Source organism: Hirundo rustica, chromosome 9 (assembly GCF_015227805.2).
Source record: "Hirundo rustica isolate bHirRus1 chromosome 9, bHirRus1.pri.v3, whole genome shotgun sequence".
In the NCBI taxonomy this organism is placed as follows: Eukaryota; Metazoa; Chordata; class Aves; order Passeriformes; family Hirundinidae; genus Hirundo; species Hirundo rustica.
Genome location: NC_053458.1, coordinates 9117653 through 9134188, shown reverse-complemented (window position 1 = coordinate 9134188; position 16536 = coordinate 9117653). Strand labels below are relative to the sequence as shown.

Sequence of the window (16536 nt, the reverse complement as noted above, 5' to 3'; positions counted from 1 at the left end):
GTGCTGGTCACGTGCTGGATCAAAGTGCTGGAGAGGAATCTGATACCACAGCGGTGGGTTTAGTGTAAGGAACAGGAATGAAAGAATAGGGACAGCCGGGAAAAGCAGAAAAATGGTGATTTGAGCATTGAATCTCAGCAGGTAGGCAGAAATGGATAATGATACAGAAAGTTAAATTCTGTCAGAAAGAAGAAACAGGGAAATCAGAGAGCTCCCAAGCAGGGTTTGTGCATAGGAGGTGGGTTATTAGATTCACGTGTGAGGAAGGTATTTTGGATTTGTTAAACTCTGCTTTAGCTGAAAAAACCCCAGTGTGTGTTCAGATTATCTGAGAATGGGAAATGTGTGATCATCCTGAGAGGAAGTAAGTTTTCTGAGAAAGACAGATTTAGCTTGAGGACTAGTTAGAAAAAATGATAAGTTTCAAAACTTCAAAAAAGAATAAAGGGTTAGGATTTGATGGAATAAGGTACACTCTACCTGAATGGCAGGAAAATCCTGGAGCATTTCTCCATTGAGGTGATTTGCTAGAGGACCTGGTGTCCTTGAATTCTTTTTGAAATTGACTGAACTTTTACCAGTTTTCAAAGTATCTGAAGTATTTCACAGGATTTCTGGATCCTGGAAAACGGTAGAAAAGTTGCAAGAGTACCAGAAGTTATTGTCAAAACTTAATGTAATTTTTCAGCATTATATTTCAACTTGATCCTTCAATATGGCTTTCTAAAAGTTCATACAGCAAAGAAATGTTTTAATAATAAAACTCCAAAGAGTGCCCTTTCATACTTTTCCACTTTTTAAATCTAATTTTTAGAGAATTAGGTGAATAAGGGTTAAGCCTGTCCTATTGAGTACAGTGGTTCATTTTATAGTGTGGATGTTCCTCTCTATGCTTTCTCTGCCAGGGAAGAGAACACTTAAGCACTGCTTGTTTTAGAAACCTGTTTCTATTTTCTGCTTGCATTACAGCCTGAATAGCTGTGCTGTGCCAGCAGTAACAACAGATACATACTAGATTACCCCATACTGGTATCAGAATAACTTCTATAGGATGGAATTAAGGAATTACAAGTGTGGTGCCAGAGAAATGGATATTTCACGATACCCTTTTCATTGATATTGCGTGGGGCTAAGAGATGGCCCTTGCCTGATTGCCTGCCATTGCCATCACAGGAATTACTTGTTGCTGATTGTCTGCCTTTTATTAGTGGTGTAATTTCTTCATTTATTATCCCGTTTGGACATAATTTGTAATTTCCATTCTTTCATTATAGTCCTGTGATGAGTTCTTTCTTGAGATGGGATAGGAAACTTGTTTGGAAAGCTTGTGTTATTGTAAAGCTACTACAATTTACTGCAAGATTGTCCTTAGTCTGGCTTGTGATTAACTATAAATCCCTTGTTAGAAACCCTTTCAGTGATTGTGTCATAGCCACAGCACAGGCAGGAATCTTCCTGTTAGAATTAGGAAATGCATTGTTAATTCTGCTCATACTAAAACTGATCTTGGAGGAATACCAGTAACAGAAGGTGAAGGGTTTGGTTTTTTTTCAGAAATCACTTGCATCATTTACTTCTCCCTCTCTCATAATTATTGTACAATTTTTTCCACACAGCCACGGACACAGAGCAGACAGGTAACGTGTATCCCATTGCTGCTGTTTGTTTGTATGTGTGTGTGAACTGTGCTTCTGTGCAGCTGAGCGCGTGTCCCTAACAAGTTCATGCTGTAACAACCCCATTTAGGCATTCAGCTTCTAGTCTTTGTAATAGAAACAGAAAATCTTTACATTTTGGCTTAAAATGATAAACAAGTAGAGCTCTGGAGAAGATGTGTTGTTTTTCTAACTCCTTGTTTGAAATTGATCTGCTTCTTCATGAAACAGCATTTAGCTGCCATAAAAACACAAAAACACCTCCATAATTAACTAATTAAAATGTCATTTTAGAGGCAAAATTGTTTGTTTGCATGTCTTTGTTGAGCTAGCAAGGCATCTATAATAAATAAAAACCCTAAAGATTTCATTCCAAGTGTCTTATCCTGAAGTCATATTGCATGTTGTCTCTCTAAAAATATGCTTGTTAAGAAAACACTGAAGTACTTTGAAATGCTTTGCATAAACGCAGGAGGAATTTGCTTTAAAAGTATTTTCCTCTTCCTTGATTTGGAAGATTTTTCACTCTTTTCCCACTTCTTTCTGCTAGAGTGGAGCTGATATGTTTGTCCTGACTCCTTAGCACATTGCTTGCCTGGATTGCATCAGCAGAAAGCAGCCTAAGCATGAAGGGGTGTGCTGGAATTTTCTAATTGAGAAATATATTTTCTGTTAACTTGGTCAAAATGAAAATTCTGAAGTTATTTCAATTACCGTTTAGGTCATTCAGTTAAAAAAATATAGATATTAAAAAAATCAAGCTTTTCTTTTGCAAGAAATTAGTAACTTGTACAGCAAGCAACAGAGTGTTTTGCTTTAGGACTGAGGATCCAAAGTGAGGTTGAATCATTGACCTAAATATTTCCCCAGTGCCCCTGTATGTTACAAGAAACTCAATGAAGATTATTGAAGTTTGTGTTCAATCCCTTACCACAGCATGCAACAACTTTGTAATGCAGGTAGTTGTTGTTTTTCAGGGTTAAGAAAGAAATTCCATTTCACTTGAAATTATTTTGAGGTTGTTCTTTTACATTTAATTATCTTGCCAGAGAAAATATCACCTGTGGCTAAATGGGGTTTAGCTGTAACACAGGCATGCAATAAAAATCTGCATTACAGGCTTATTATTTTTTTAATGCATGAAGCATGAGTCTTTTGAAAACTCTGTTGACAAAATATTCTTTCAGTGATGTGGAACAGCGAGTTTATTTCCCTGTCATTCTGAGATAGATGGCAAAGAGTGGTGTGTATCAGTGCCTGAAAATAAAAGGAATTAGAGCTGAAAAAACTGTAAACAGGGGTTTTTGTCTTGGTGGGCACTGAACCTTTTTCTGGAGATGAGGCTTCATGCATATGGACAATGGGATCAGAGATATTACTCTGATAATAGATAACAGCTGAGGTTTTTTATAATCACTCTTTCAGACCTGTACCAAGTACCCTATTTTATAATGCACTTGCATAAATGCACTGTATCTGTGTGTACCAAAACCCTCCCATATCTCTCCAAAGTGAGTTAGAACTGTTCGAATTCAGCTTCATGTTATGACCAGTTACTGATAATCTGCTGCAAGAAAAAACCCAAGCAAATGGAAACTGACATGAGAAAGAGATTTTTAACATCCATCCCATTGTACAACAGGACATGGTTGTCCATTTTAAGGACACAAAATGTGGGAAAATAGATAAGAGACAGAACTGCTGTGAGACTGAGCTGAATGTAGTTCAGTTTCCATCCTCACTGAGATTTCAAACCTCACTGAGGTTTGGGGGAAGAAGGGGGTTTCAGGAGGGGCAGCACTGATTCTTCTCAAAGCTTTGGTGTAGTTCCTCAGTTCTTCAGTTTTGACACTGGCAAAACAAGACCTTTCTGCAGTACCTCCACAATGTTTTGGATGTTTTCGCTGGGGGACATGTTTATATTTGGCTACAATAGGGAAATAGCTACTAATGTTACAGTGACTGGAGGAGAAAGGACCCTAGGTGAGGTTTCTGTGATTTATGTATGCATTTGGAGTGAGCCCCTCGGCTCTGTTCCTATCTGCTGTAGTGGGTTTAAATTTCCAGCCGTTCCAGGCAATGTGCTGCACAGAATGCCCTCTGAGTGGGTAAACAAATTAATCTGCTTTCAGTTGATTCTTGATCTAATGTGATTTTTTGTCCTCAGTCTGAATCGTCATTTGGAAGACAATGAGTTACATAAGTATGTTAAGCATGAGTGTCTTTTTCAAAGAAGTTTGCAAGGAGCTATTTTTATTAGTTTGCAAGGAGCTGTTTTAGAAACTTCAAGTTTTGTACTAGTACAAAGCATCTACTTAGTGCAGGATTCTGGTGCCCCTTTGCTTTGGCTTTTCTGAGGACACCTAGTTTTGCTTTTAAAACTTACTCAATTGCTTTTCCACAAGTGTGATTGAAAGCAGGATACCTGATTTATCTGAGTAACTCAAGACATTAATTAAAATGTGAGATTAGGAGGTATGGAGGTGAAATCTGCTTATTTCTCTCAAGAATTAGCCTCACTATGTTCCTGACTGTAATTTCCCTGATGTCTTTCCCCCAGAACTGATGGACGCCGCTGGTCCTTGGCCTCCCTTCCTTCGTCTGGATATGGAACAAACACTCCCAGTTCAACAGTTTCAGTAAGTGACACAGACTTTTCCAAGCAATTCAGTTTGTACAAATACACCCTAACAAATCAGCTTCTGAGTCTCTACTAAAATACTGGATCTTTCTTCATTGTTTTGCTAACATTATTTAATATACTAATTATTTTAAAAATTATTTTACTTATTGGTTCTGCTGCTTTTTTCCTCCATTTCCCAGCTCCTGTCATCTTGCACTTTGCCTTTAGCATTGGTGAAATCCCAGTGCAGCCCTTGGCTTAAGTGATGATTTGAGAGGCACAAAGTCTCCCAAGTGGCAGGACTCAGAGATAGTGCACAAATACCTTCCACCTCTCAGCTTTTTGTAACTGGGAAATGAAATTGTTGTCTTCTTTCAAGTACTTAGTCTGAAAACCTCTGCTACTAGGCTAGAAAAACTGATAAGCCACATCTGTTATTGACCTCCAATAATTTGAACCTCCTAATGAAGCTTTTCAGTTCTTCCACCCATCATTAGAAGGGCTGGCTGCAGTTTGATTGAGTTCTGTCAGCAATACCACTGAGCTGGCAGCACCAATTAACCCTTGTAACTCTAACATGCTTCCTAAAATGAATCTTACCCTTTAGTTTAAGTCAGCTAGGCGTGGTGGTTGTCCACATGAGAACCTTGCAAAGACAAACATAGAAACACTAGAACTATAAAGTACTGACTTAATGTAACATGCCTTTGTATGTGTCTTACGGTGCCTTCAACTGTGTGGTAACAAATCACTGCCTCTTTCCATAATACTGATCATCTGGTTTTGTATTAATTATTTAAAGTACTTTCCTAATAATTGTAACACCTTCCTTAGTTAGGACTCAGTACTACACGTTATGCAAATCTTACTCGGTATCGTTGTTTTCCTTGTGAACTGTTCTAAGTTCATCCATAAACTTTCTACTGCCTTTCAAACACACATTTATGAGTTTTTTGATTTGATTCTGCAATGTTAATCTTATCTCTATAGCTTCATTTGTTCAGACATATTCTTGCAAACTTTAGTTCACACAATTTCTACCATTTGTTATCTTTTGAACTTCAAGGCAGTTGTTTTCTTGTTGAATTTGGGGTGTTTTTTGTCTCCTTAGAAGGCAGGTGACTTGATTTCAATGTGCATACAGATATGTGGGCAGCACAGAAAGGTGTAAATGAAAAAGATGTCCTTGGTTTCAGTGCCACACATTATTACATATTCAAGCACTCGAGGGCAGCTGTTAAAAAGGGGCTCTGCTTTGCCCTTTATAGTCTTAGGTTAAATCTTTATGGGCATAATCTATGTCTAAGTCCTCTTGTGGGAGCAAGCTATGGGAGCATGGAGCAAGTACAATTACTTTCCATGTGGATGACATCCAAATAGCTTGGTCATTGATAATCACTGTGACAGCTTGTAAGGATGAAACCTTTGGTGGCCAAACTGTAGTTTTTCAAGAGTGTGTAGTTTGACCAGACTTAAGGTGGATGCCCACGGGGAGAGAAAAAGTAACACCACCAAAAATCTGTTGGAAGTATCAATTCTTGCTTTGAAATCGGGACATCAAGGCTACTTTTAGAAAGTTCTCAGCTTTCTGGCCTGGGAAATGAAGCATATTTGCTTCTTGTCATGGTCCCAGAAATAGATAGATCATTTTGGTTGATGTTTTCCCATGAAAAAACAAACAATCCAACAAATCTGAGATAGACATGTCACATAGAAAGCATCAGTTCAAATGGTAATTTTTCAAAGTGTAAGTAACAGGGAAGTGTAATGAGAAGCATAAAGTGATAGTTGTAGTTAGACCTGAATTCAGCTTCATGGAAATAGGCTGAAACATGTAATTCCAAGACTTCTATTTTTTTTCCTAAGTGAGCAAGTTTCTCATCTCCAGTCCTTTTGCTGGTTCAGTAGTAGAAAGGCATTGAAATGGGCTGTTTAGTAAGCACTGATGCAATTGTTGGAGCTATGTAACCTGGTATTACATTTCTAAGTCAATCCTATTATCTCAGTATTTCACAGATTAGAATTAATTTGAATTGATCTGAATAGCACCTCTAAAGTTGATAAGCAGTGTTATTCCTGTGTAGACTTTGAAACTGAAGTAAGAGGTAGTGAAGCGGCTTGTCAAAAGGACACAATGAATTAGTGCTGCAGATGCAAATTTAACAGAACTTTGGGCTTCTATTTAATATGATCAGTTCTCAGGATTATGTTTCTTTCTCAAGCAAGATAAAGGAAGCCAGTAGATCTGGTGTAAGTGCCAGTGGGAAATGAAATATCAAGAAGGGCACAGTCCGTTCTGTGTTCTGCTGGTTGAGTTTTTGTCTGAGAGTAAGAGCTGGCCCTCATCTCTGTGATCATAGATCACCCTCTGTACCAACCTCATGAACAATCCAAGGCATTTACCTAGTCTAAAGTCAGTGAGAACCTGTAGATTCTGATTTATTTTTTGCATCCAAATGAGGGATGATGCTTCAATCAAAACCAAACCACATTTACCCTTTCTGTACAAATCATGAGGACCAGATGTATCATCAGACCAACACTGAAAAAGCTGGAGAAGACCTTTCAAGTTAGGTGAACATAAAATAATCAGTTAGATGGGCCAATATACAATTATTTTTGAACAGTTATTCTGCTATTCATTTTCTAGACTCAGAGTTAGTTTATAAGCAACTATAATATAGATTGATTTTTTTTTTAACTGGAGAAGAGTTGGCTAATTCTGCATCTGTAATTAAGACACCAGCGGGGTATTTGTATTAGTCTCCTGCAAATATTGAGTACTGTGATGTGATTACCTGAAAATCAATACTTTAGAAGTGTTTCACTTTGCTTTCATGATTTTTTTATTGAAAGGTTGTACACCTTAATACTGCTAGAGAAGCCCTTGGCAGAGAAAAGTCCATGGTCTTTATCTTCAGGGCCTTCATTAATTATTCTCTGGAATTCTAAACTTTGTGATCTGATTGCTTTTAGGGAGAGGAAGTGGGGGGAGGGTTTTGCTGGGCTCTCCATGTGTTGACTAGCGCTGCTTCCCCAGTGATTTTACTGTTTGGAAACATAAAATTTTAAATTATTTTTCTAGATTATAAATAATTTTTTTTTTCTAATTCAAGTAACTGTGTGCTAAGATTCCTTAATTTTGTTTTGAATCAGACATGAATTTGCAATGCCAGAACTTGGGTATCTGCTAATGCAGGTTTTTGAGTGCCTTTAGTACTTCCTGCTCCACTGCAGGATCTGTGTTAATCTCCATGAATGGGATTTCAGTTGCCACCTAACTTTTTCTTTGAATTTTTTTTACAGGCAGGTTCTTCTTCCTGCTCCTTGTATTGTTTGAGACATAAACAAAGGCATGAATGAAATCTCTGAAAATCAAAACAGGACTTGTATAATTCTGTACTTAAGGGAGACAGTAGTCACTGTATCTGGCATAAACAGTTCGAGCAGCAGAGCAGCTGTGGGCAAAAGGGCAGATATTCACTCTCTATCTTGGCTTCAGTGTGGAATAGACCAGGGTAAACTGATACACCACCTGAGTAAACATCAGTGTGTGCACACTGGGCTGGAAGTGACTTCCCAATGTGGTCCCTCCACACAGACCTGCCTGAAAGAAAACATTGGAAGTGGTGGCTTCCAGTTCCAGGCACACCTGGGGAGTTTGTGCACATCCCAAGGCTTTCAAGGGGGTTCTTTCTGTAAATGCCTCTGTGCAGTGCAGTGGGAGTGGATCCGGAGGCAATTAAATTTTTATCTAAAATAGGATCTTTAGGTTTATCAGTTCTGATATCACCTGATTTTCTGTTGCTTACAGTACTTGGAATAACCATTTGACTTGTTTGTCTCAGATTTGTTGGTTGATTGATTTTTTTCCCTCAGAAAATGCCAATCCAAATGATCTAGCTATATGGCAAGAGACAGATATGCTTTCTTTTGCTGTGCTAGGTGAGTTAAAACTTTGGTCAATACTTCTGGTACTAGGATCTGGTGCTTCCAGTCTGAGTGACGGTTGTTGTAGCAAAAGGAAAAGTTTTTCTGCTGGAGCAGTGTATGTAATTAATTTCATCAGATAATAAGGAGCTGTGGAACTTGGGTCAGGGTGATGTTTTTAATAAGGCCCACTGGTGTTGTTCAGTGCTACTCTGATTATTCAGCACCTTTTTTTTTGTCGCTTTCCCTTTTGTTTTTAATGAGAAGTTTTAATTTGTCCTTACGTAATTTATTTTCTTACTTCTCTAAAATGGAAAGGGGCATTGAAGAATCACACACAAAAATTACCTTTGTTAGTCGACCTTCAGCTTTTTCCACTGGAATGTCCAACTTTGATGTTGTTAGCATTTCCCACAAATATTACTTTTAATCTCTGTTTTATGAGGTTCACAAATTAAAACAGTTTCATGTCTATTATTATCACAGGACATGTGTCATGTAAATACATCAACTTATTTACAGAAGAATGAGATGTTTAACTCACTAACGAGAAACTTCGCTAGTCTTAAAACAAAGTCAGATACTTTATTATTGCTTCCCTGGTTAGAGAAGAAGCCTCATGGGTAACGAAAAGGAGAAATAAAATCCTGACCATTTACAATAGCAATTTCCAGTGAGACCCAATCACCAGCAGAAAACTCTTACGTCTGCACAGCTCCATAGCATTCTGCATGCCAGCGAAACTCCTGAGCTAAGAGAACATGAGGGAAAAGGAAAGAAAGTTGCTCACCACTCCAGGAACCTCCTTGACCTTTCCTGAGTAGTGCTGGTACTCTCGTGCCTTCCTTTCTGTCTCCTGATAGTAAATCGTCTGCATGATCAGATGTACTGGTCCCACAATCAGATGCAGTGGTTCCCTAGCCCTCTCCCAAAGTTTTGCTGATCTCACCAGCTCTGTCATTGAATCTAAGTGTTGGCTTAGCCTAATGAGAACAAAAAAGAGGCACCTGGTCTGATAAATAGCTTTCTTTTCCACTGGAGTGCGCAGTGTCTGGCAGAATCCGTTCCTCTTCCATTCATTAGCTGACCCCTATGCATGCGTTTAGTGCATTTCTTTTCTGTATTTTTTTCTGTACTCAGTCATCATGCTCATCTCAGGAGAAGCTGCACCAGCTGCCCTTTCAGCCCACGGCAGATGAACTTCATTTCCTGACAAAGCATTTCAGTACTGAGAGCATCACTGATGAGGAAGGGCGTCATTCTCCAGCCTTGAGGCCTCGATCTCGCAGTCTCAGGTGAGCTTTGGATCGCTTGTTGAATTTTTAAGATGTTGGGCACGTTTATTGCATTTGCATCTTTGCTTTCAGATCTAAAAATAGTCATTTGTAGTTGCTTTGTTACATGTTTTTGAAACTATTTTGATCAACATTTAGCTCATCTCATCTGATCACAAAGGACTTTTTTTCTCACATTTGGTGCTGAGCTTTTGGATTGCAAAGTGGTTGGTACACTCTGCTTTTGTATTTTCACAATATCTCTATGAAAACATGATCCACAAGTGTCTCAAACTAAATGCATAGGATGTAGATTTCCTTTAGTCAAGTTTCTTCTCAGAATTTTGCTACAATATCATAAGGATGTGGTTATAACCACTTTTAATAGCTTTTCTGGCAGTCCTTCTGAAGTGATGTGAGAACCAGAGTAGATAAAGTCAAAACCTTAAATGCAATTGCACCCCAGCACAATTTTGTAATAGGGCTGAAAACATTTCTGCTGCATTAATAGTTGAACAATTTTACTGTTGCTTCAGAGAACTGTTTGTTCAAAGATGACTATCCAGGGTTATTTCCTTGTGTAGTTGATATTTCCATACCAATACCAGAAGCAACTAGACTTTGATCTTTCACAGAATTACAGAATGGCTGAGGTTGGAGAGGATCTCTGGAGGTCATTCTGTGCAAAGCCCTATTCAGGGAGGCTGCCCAGGATCACGTCCATATGGCTTTTGAGTATCTCCAAGGAGAGATTCCACAAACTCTCTGGGCAATCTTTCTTGTGGATCTCTAGCAGTTATATGGAATAAATCCACAGATGTTTTGTATCATCAAAAGATGAGGCTCTTGAGGCAAGAGCCTCAAGTTTTGCTATGCTTTAGTGCTGGACCAAGTGAGTGAAAGTCCAGGGGAAATCTAGACACGCCTTGTGAAAGAAAAGAGTTTTTACAAGCAGGGTTGGAGGAGGTGAAGTCTTCATTCCTCTGAGGATGTCAGAGGTGGATATCACCTTTAAATTGATGGACAATATTCAAAAACTCTGCCAGCTGGAATTACTGAATCAGTGTGCCCGGCTCAGGACTTGAGTGGGAATTTGTAAAAGGAGGAAGTGAAACAGGCCAGGATAACAACAAAACCCATGGTGAATGTCATGTCATGGCAGAGCTGACCTTTCACAATTATTTGTAATTATTTGTATGTTCTGAACTTCAGTGCAGGCTGCATGGTAATTGCATATGGATCTGCTAAGGGTAGTTACACAGTAATCTACAGGAGCAGGTGAGTGCTGTGGGTAGTGGCACACTTAGCCAGCCACCTCCTCAGTGCCACGTAGTGAAAGACTAATTAGAAATTTTGTACTGAGTCCCTTGGAACAGCAGTCCCTCTTGAGTGCTCGTGCTGCCACTCTTAACGCTGACCCCTGCTGAGTAGTGTAACTGTAGGGCTACTAATTCATTACCCAGAGGCGAGGCAGCTCCTGTAGACAGCACGTGCTGAAGTGATGATTGTCCTTTGACACAGGTGTAATCCCGTTGTAGAAGACACTTTTCCTAGTGCAAGAATGGTATACACGACCACGTGAAGAGCCCAATTTTATTTTCTTCCTTGTTAATAAGGGTTATCAGGTTGCCGAGAATTTTGCCTCTGTGAGCCAATTAGAATCAGACTGATCATGGAGTAGGTTTATAATTTGTGGTGGGATGAGATTAATTCTGTGTGTCATACAGCTGGTTAATCTTCTTCCTCTCTTGACTACCTTTTCTGGCTCTCTCACTGGTTTTTAGTGTGGTAATGTCCAGCCTCATTGGTATTCCAAAGCTTAGAATGAAGTAATTTAATTTTTTCAACTCACTATGCCTCATTTGGTTTTCATTTTGCTTATTGCCAGTACTGTGATGCTGCATGACTCTAAAGCACCCTTGCCACTACCAGGCATTCATGCTGGCCCTTGCACCCCCAAGGAAAATGCACAGGTCAATCCAGCCAACTGGAGCAATGTTTGCAGGAGCAAAATCCCTCTTTGACAGAGGGCAGCCTGTACCTGTAAACAAACAAGTACTGAAATACATGAAGACCAGACACTGTTCATTGCTCAAAGCTTGCTTATTTATTTGCCCACACTTCAGAATTACCTCACTTGGTGAGAAGATATTTTCACTTACTTAAAAATTAAAAGCTGAGAACGGCTTTTGTTTTTCAACATTAAATTAAATTAAATTAAGCAGTAATTTCCTAAAAATGTATTTTTTCATTCAGTGGTCTTGTTTGATCAGCTTTAATGAAAAGCAGATGTACAAAATACATCAGACATTTCCCCTTAATTTGCAGCCATGGCTTTGTAATTTAAAAGATAGTGTCATTGTTAATGTGTATCCATTTTCCATCCTATATGACTGCAGCCTTACGTCTCTTTTCGACAGAGGAACTGGCATTTTGAGATGTCACAGTCAACTCCTGGGACTGTTTTTTTGTCTCTGTAATCCAAGATTTTTTTTTAGAAGGGTCATATGATTCTTTTATGCACCTAGGTATAGAATATTGCCTAGATGTAACTTTTGGAAAAATATACTAACTTCTTTGGCTAGAATTGTAACTTTTTTTGTACCTAGCTGGGAATGTTCTATTAATACAGAGCACTCTAAATGATCAAACTGGATGATGAAACTAACAAAGTGTGAAGTCATGGAGGGTACACTGACAGGTTGGTAGCACCTCTGCTTTGCTTCAAGTGTTCTGCCAGTGTGCATTGAAGATACTCATCTTTTATTTAATCATGCTTTATTTGAAATGCCCAGAATTTCTACCCTGAAGAAACGGTGCTGGTTCTTTCCTGGCTGCTTTCCTGTGCAGGGGCAAGGAGAGAATACAAGACTCCCACTAGAATGCAAAGGTGTGATGTCCTTATAAAGCTGCTTGCAAAATCCAGGAGCCTGTTCTCTCACCTGTCTCAAAAAGATCAGTATTCATGTGCTCAGTCAGAGGACATACTGTGTCCCATGTGACCCACCTGTTTGGGTGCTTGTAGTCTGTCTTCAGTAGAAGAAAGTATTTCTTTATAACCTGCAGAAGTAGTTCCTAAATATCATCTCTCCATTGGTCTCTCTTTTTTTATTTAAATAATGCAACCTTCAAATCTTTCAAGTTGCTGACCATCAGAGAGATCCCTAGGCTACATTTGTTTTGTTTAGATCAATCCTGGGCTTCACCTGAACAGGATCTTTTCTCTGGAGTAAAATGCTTGGAAAAGTTTTGAATACTTGTGCTAAACTTGGCATCATTACTCTTTTGAAGTTAGAGAGATGCTGCCTTCCATCTTTTCCCAGTTCTCCTTACTTGTCATCTTTAGCAGTTGCTCACTTGTGGGAATGCGTGGAGAATGTCAGAGATAAAAGCAGAGTTAACTAATAATGACTTTTTCAGGAGCTACCTTTGTGTAGTCACTCAGCCCACCAATCTGCCCATTTTTCTTGATCTCTTTTTGTATTTCAGGTTAATGTTGTCTAGGTAAAAAGGGCTTGAAGATTGTTGCAGTGAATTTTTATATAGTTGAAGTAGATGAGATCATCCTTCTTCATCTCTTTGCTGGGTAGTGCTTTTTAAATGCAATCCCCCAGCCTGACTTTTAGCACGCTGGATCCTGCCATTAATATACAGACAAAACTCCTGGAAAATAGCAAAAAAGACTCCTGATGATAAAATGCCCAAGAAGGAGTAGGTGTTGTGAAAACCAGCGGCCTGTATAGTCCATTTTTATCTTTCATCCTGCAGGTTGTGGGGCTCTCTCATCTCAGTGCGCTTCAGAGGCAGCTTTAACCACTTGAGTAATCGTGGTGGGTTCATCCCTCCACGCTGCTCTCAGACAGTGCCATCCACCACAGGCTGTGGAGCGGGAATTCACACCCCCATGGATTTGGGGAAGGATAATAGTTTCATATTCTACAGCACAAGGCATCTGTTCCTTCTGAAAACACATTCTAACTGCATTACAGATAATGTTGGTCTCTTTTTTTCCTCTCTCAAGACAGCGTGCCTTGAACTTGACTTGAAAAGGTTCTTCAAAGAATTGGTTTTAAATTTATTAATGTTTGGGTTCACTCACCATTTTCGTGGTTTTCTGTTAGGAAGAAAACTGGGTATTCTTATTTGTTCTTTACACTTCTCATTACTCCAGCTTTCTGCTTTCTTTCTAAAGCAGACTCAGTCTTTGCTGGCATGCATAAAACCCCTGAAATATTAGAAAGAAGAAGTTGAAGCCCCTGCTGCTGGGGGAGTTTTCTGACTTCTAGTATTAAAGTAATTTTCATTACCTCAAAGATTTAAATGTTTATTTCTTGGGAGAAGAGGAAGGCTCACCTTCATCAGCAGGCTTATCTTAGTGCCTACTTTATCCAGCTTTATTAGCTCTCTGATTTTCAAATTCCTTATTTTGTGTGTCTGGAAATGACAGAAAATTAAAGCCTATAGTTTTAACTTTCCTATGAGAACTGACTTTGGTCATGTCCTATAAATACAGCCTAATTAAACCTTTATATACAGGGTGAAAACAGAGAGAAATACAGTGCTTTTAGGTTTTTTGCTTTTTCCTAATAAATAACATCTATCACAGTGAAGGAAAAATTACTTACTCATAAACATCTCAGTTTTATTTAGTCACACTTCAACTAGATTTTGTAAGACTTAAGTTGTTGCTCCTCGAAACAGCTGTCTATAAGCTATTTTCACTTTCAAGCATCAGATAAGGACACATGAGGTTTGACAGGTTGAAGGCAACAGAAATCTTGTGGGAGATAGATATCCCTGAAAATCTACCACCACATTGTCTCATGAAGTGGAGGGAGCGTGAAGAAGGGGGAAGAGAGAGCAGTTTTTCATTCTGCTGTTAAGCTTAAGGGGACAGATATTATTCTTCTAATGTCTGCTCTGCTGAAATGAAAAACTCACTGACAATAATAATTTCTTTGACCTACCTATCTGCACCAAGAAAAGGGAAGGAGCCTGCCTTTTCCCTTAAAATGTTATGCACGTGCACAGCATGTGTCCTCTGTTTTGCAGAAAATCATCTGTTCCTTTGTGAGGCTTGAAATGTTAGACCGGTTTAGTTCTGTCTGTGAAATTTTTGGTGCTGGGTAGATGTGTGAAGCTTTTGCATTTGAAAAGATGTCATGCCAGTAAAATGTATTAAACTCCTTTTATCTTTTTTCTAAATTTCCTTATGTTCTCCCTCGATGGCATTCAGTTATCTGCCCAGTCCTTGTTTCTTTTTCACCTGGTTGTGTCCCAGAGGTGCTGTAAAGTGCCCAGCAGTGCTTGGCAGGCAGCCTTTGGTTAGTTAGTCAGGTATCCAGTTAATTAGTTCCTTAGTTTCCCAGGCTGAGGATCAACATTAAAAATTATGATGCAGTATATTATGTTGCAGTCTTTCTATAGTCAGCCAGACATTTAATTTGACCTGGTATATTGAGCAAATTTTATTTTGGATGATAATGTGCCCCTTGATCTGAGGTTTTATCGAGAGATTTTTGGATCCTCTGTTGTTTTAACTGGTAAAAAGTGGCATTGATGAGCTGCCAGAGGTGAGAGACAAAACTGCAAATGCCCAAGCTGAGGGATTTTAAATGCTCACTTTCTTGCCAATGGGTGTGCACAGAAATTGTTTCATGAAAACGTTTTTTTATTTTAAAAATTAAAAGCAAACACAGTAAATTCTCTTATCATGGTTCTCCCTAAGGAAATGCTACATCTGCTGGCAGGACAGCTCAAGTAGCCTGATTTCTGCATAGCTCTTAATTTCCTGTGTCCATATGAATAAAGTGCCTTCAAAGCAAAAGGCAAAATCCCTCATGTTTTATTGTAGCCCTAAGACAGCAAATACTTAAGCATGTGCAAATTTTAATGTTAAAATGGAGTACGTGTGTGCCTCAGTATTTCTGTGTAAGTATCAAAGGGCTTATATATACTTGTAATTTATACCTCACTTAGATCACACAGAGAAAAATTTCATCAGAGAAAAATAAATTCTTCAATAACTGTGTTCACCAAGTCCTTCAGCTCCATATGAAGTACCAGTAAACAAGTGTTGTGTTTGTGTCAGCATGTTTGGTCTTAGAGAAAAGAGAGTAAGGATAGGCTAAATGTGCAGGGGAATTTGCTTGTAACTCTGCAATTTAAATGTTTTTACCCATATGTTTAATTATGTCATGCATTACGTATGAATATAAATGTAAGTATCTTTTTAAAGAAAATTCTCGTTGATTAAAAATAGCTATCTACCAAGCTAAGGGAAGTTGATGAAAATGTCTTTTTACTTGCTATTCATAACATCCAAATCAGTTTTCTTCTTCTTCAGCATAAGGATTCAGTGACAGATTCAATCTGAAGTGCATTTTCTCAAGCTAAGGGATAAACAGTAATAAAAAGAAGACATGATGTAATTCATGGAATTTCAGTACAAGGCATGAAAAGAGTGGTGCTGCTACAGTCTGTGAGCCAATGAGTTAAATTTTCTTTGAATTGTTAATATATGTTGCCAAAAGAATGTTTTTGCTCCAAATAGGTTAGCGGCAAGGTAGTAACTGTAATGCATTCCAAGTTTAAAATGCATTTATTCGGTTTAGAGAGATCCATTTCATCCTTCACTAGAAAGTTGAAATGTTTGAACGCATTTGAGATAAAATTGTATCTTTTGACATAGAGTATTTTTAGTAGTATTTATTACTCTTAAAATCACGAAGCCATGAAGACAGTGATCATAATTGAAGCCCTTGTTTGTTTTGAACGTTGGAACAAGGTAGCTGGAGAAATGCGCTGCTGCAGGCGCTCTGTAGCTGGGGATTATCTGCATTACCTCATCCGGCTGTCCTTGGTGGCAGAGTGAGTCAGAGCCCTGCATACCATCAGATGTGATGAAACGAGATGCAACCGTTCTTTAAAAAAACCACCCAGACAGTGATACAAATGCAGCTTGTCAAGATTTAGTGTCCTGGTTTTTTTGGCGTGCCTTAAAGTTTCTTGCTAACCTGTGCATCGATGCATATGGATCCACAGTGTAATGTGC

At 38.7% G+C, this 16536-nt stretch overlaps 1 protein-coding gene across 8 annotated transcripts in view; it reads left to right on the top strand.

Annotated features, from left to right (window-relative positions):
- The window catches only part of MAST2 (microtubule associated serine/threonine kinase 2), a 187842-nt gene that overhangs the window by 129133 nt on the left and 42173 nt on the right, over positions 1–16536 (top strand). For 7 of the 8 annotated variants that reach the window (XM_040072320.1, XM_040072322.1, XM_040072325.1 and 4 more), the window contains 3 exons: positions 1617–1637; positions 4216–4294; positions 9349–9503. In XM_040072320.1, the coding sequence (XP_039928254.1) occupies positions 1617–1637; positions 4216–4294; positions 9349–9503 (255 nt within the window). The remainder of the gene's footprint in view (positions 1–1616; positions 1638–4215; positions 4295–9348; positions 9504–16536) is intronic. The other variant, XM_040072321.1, reaches the window with a different exon arrangement.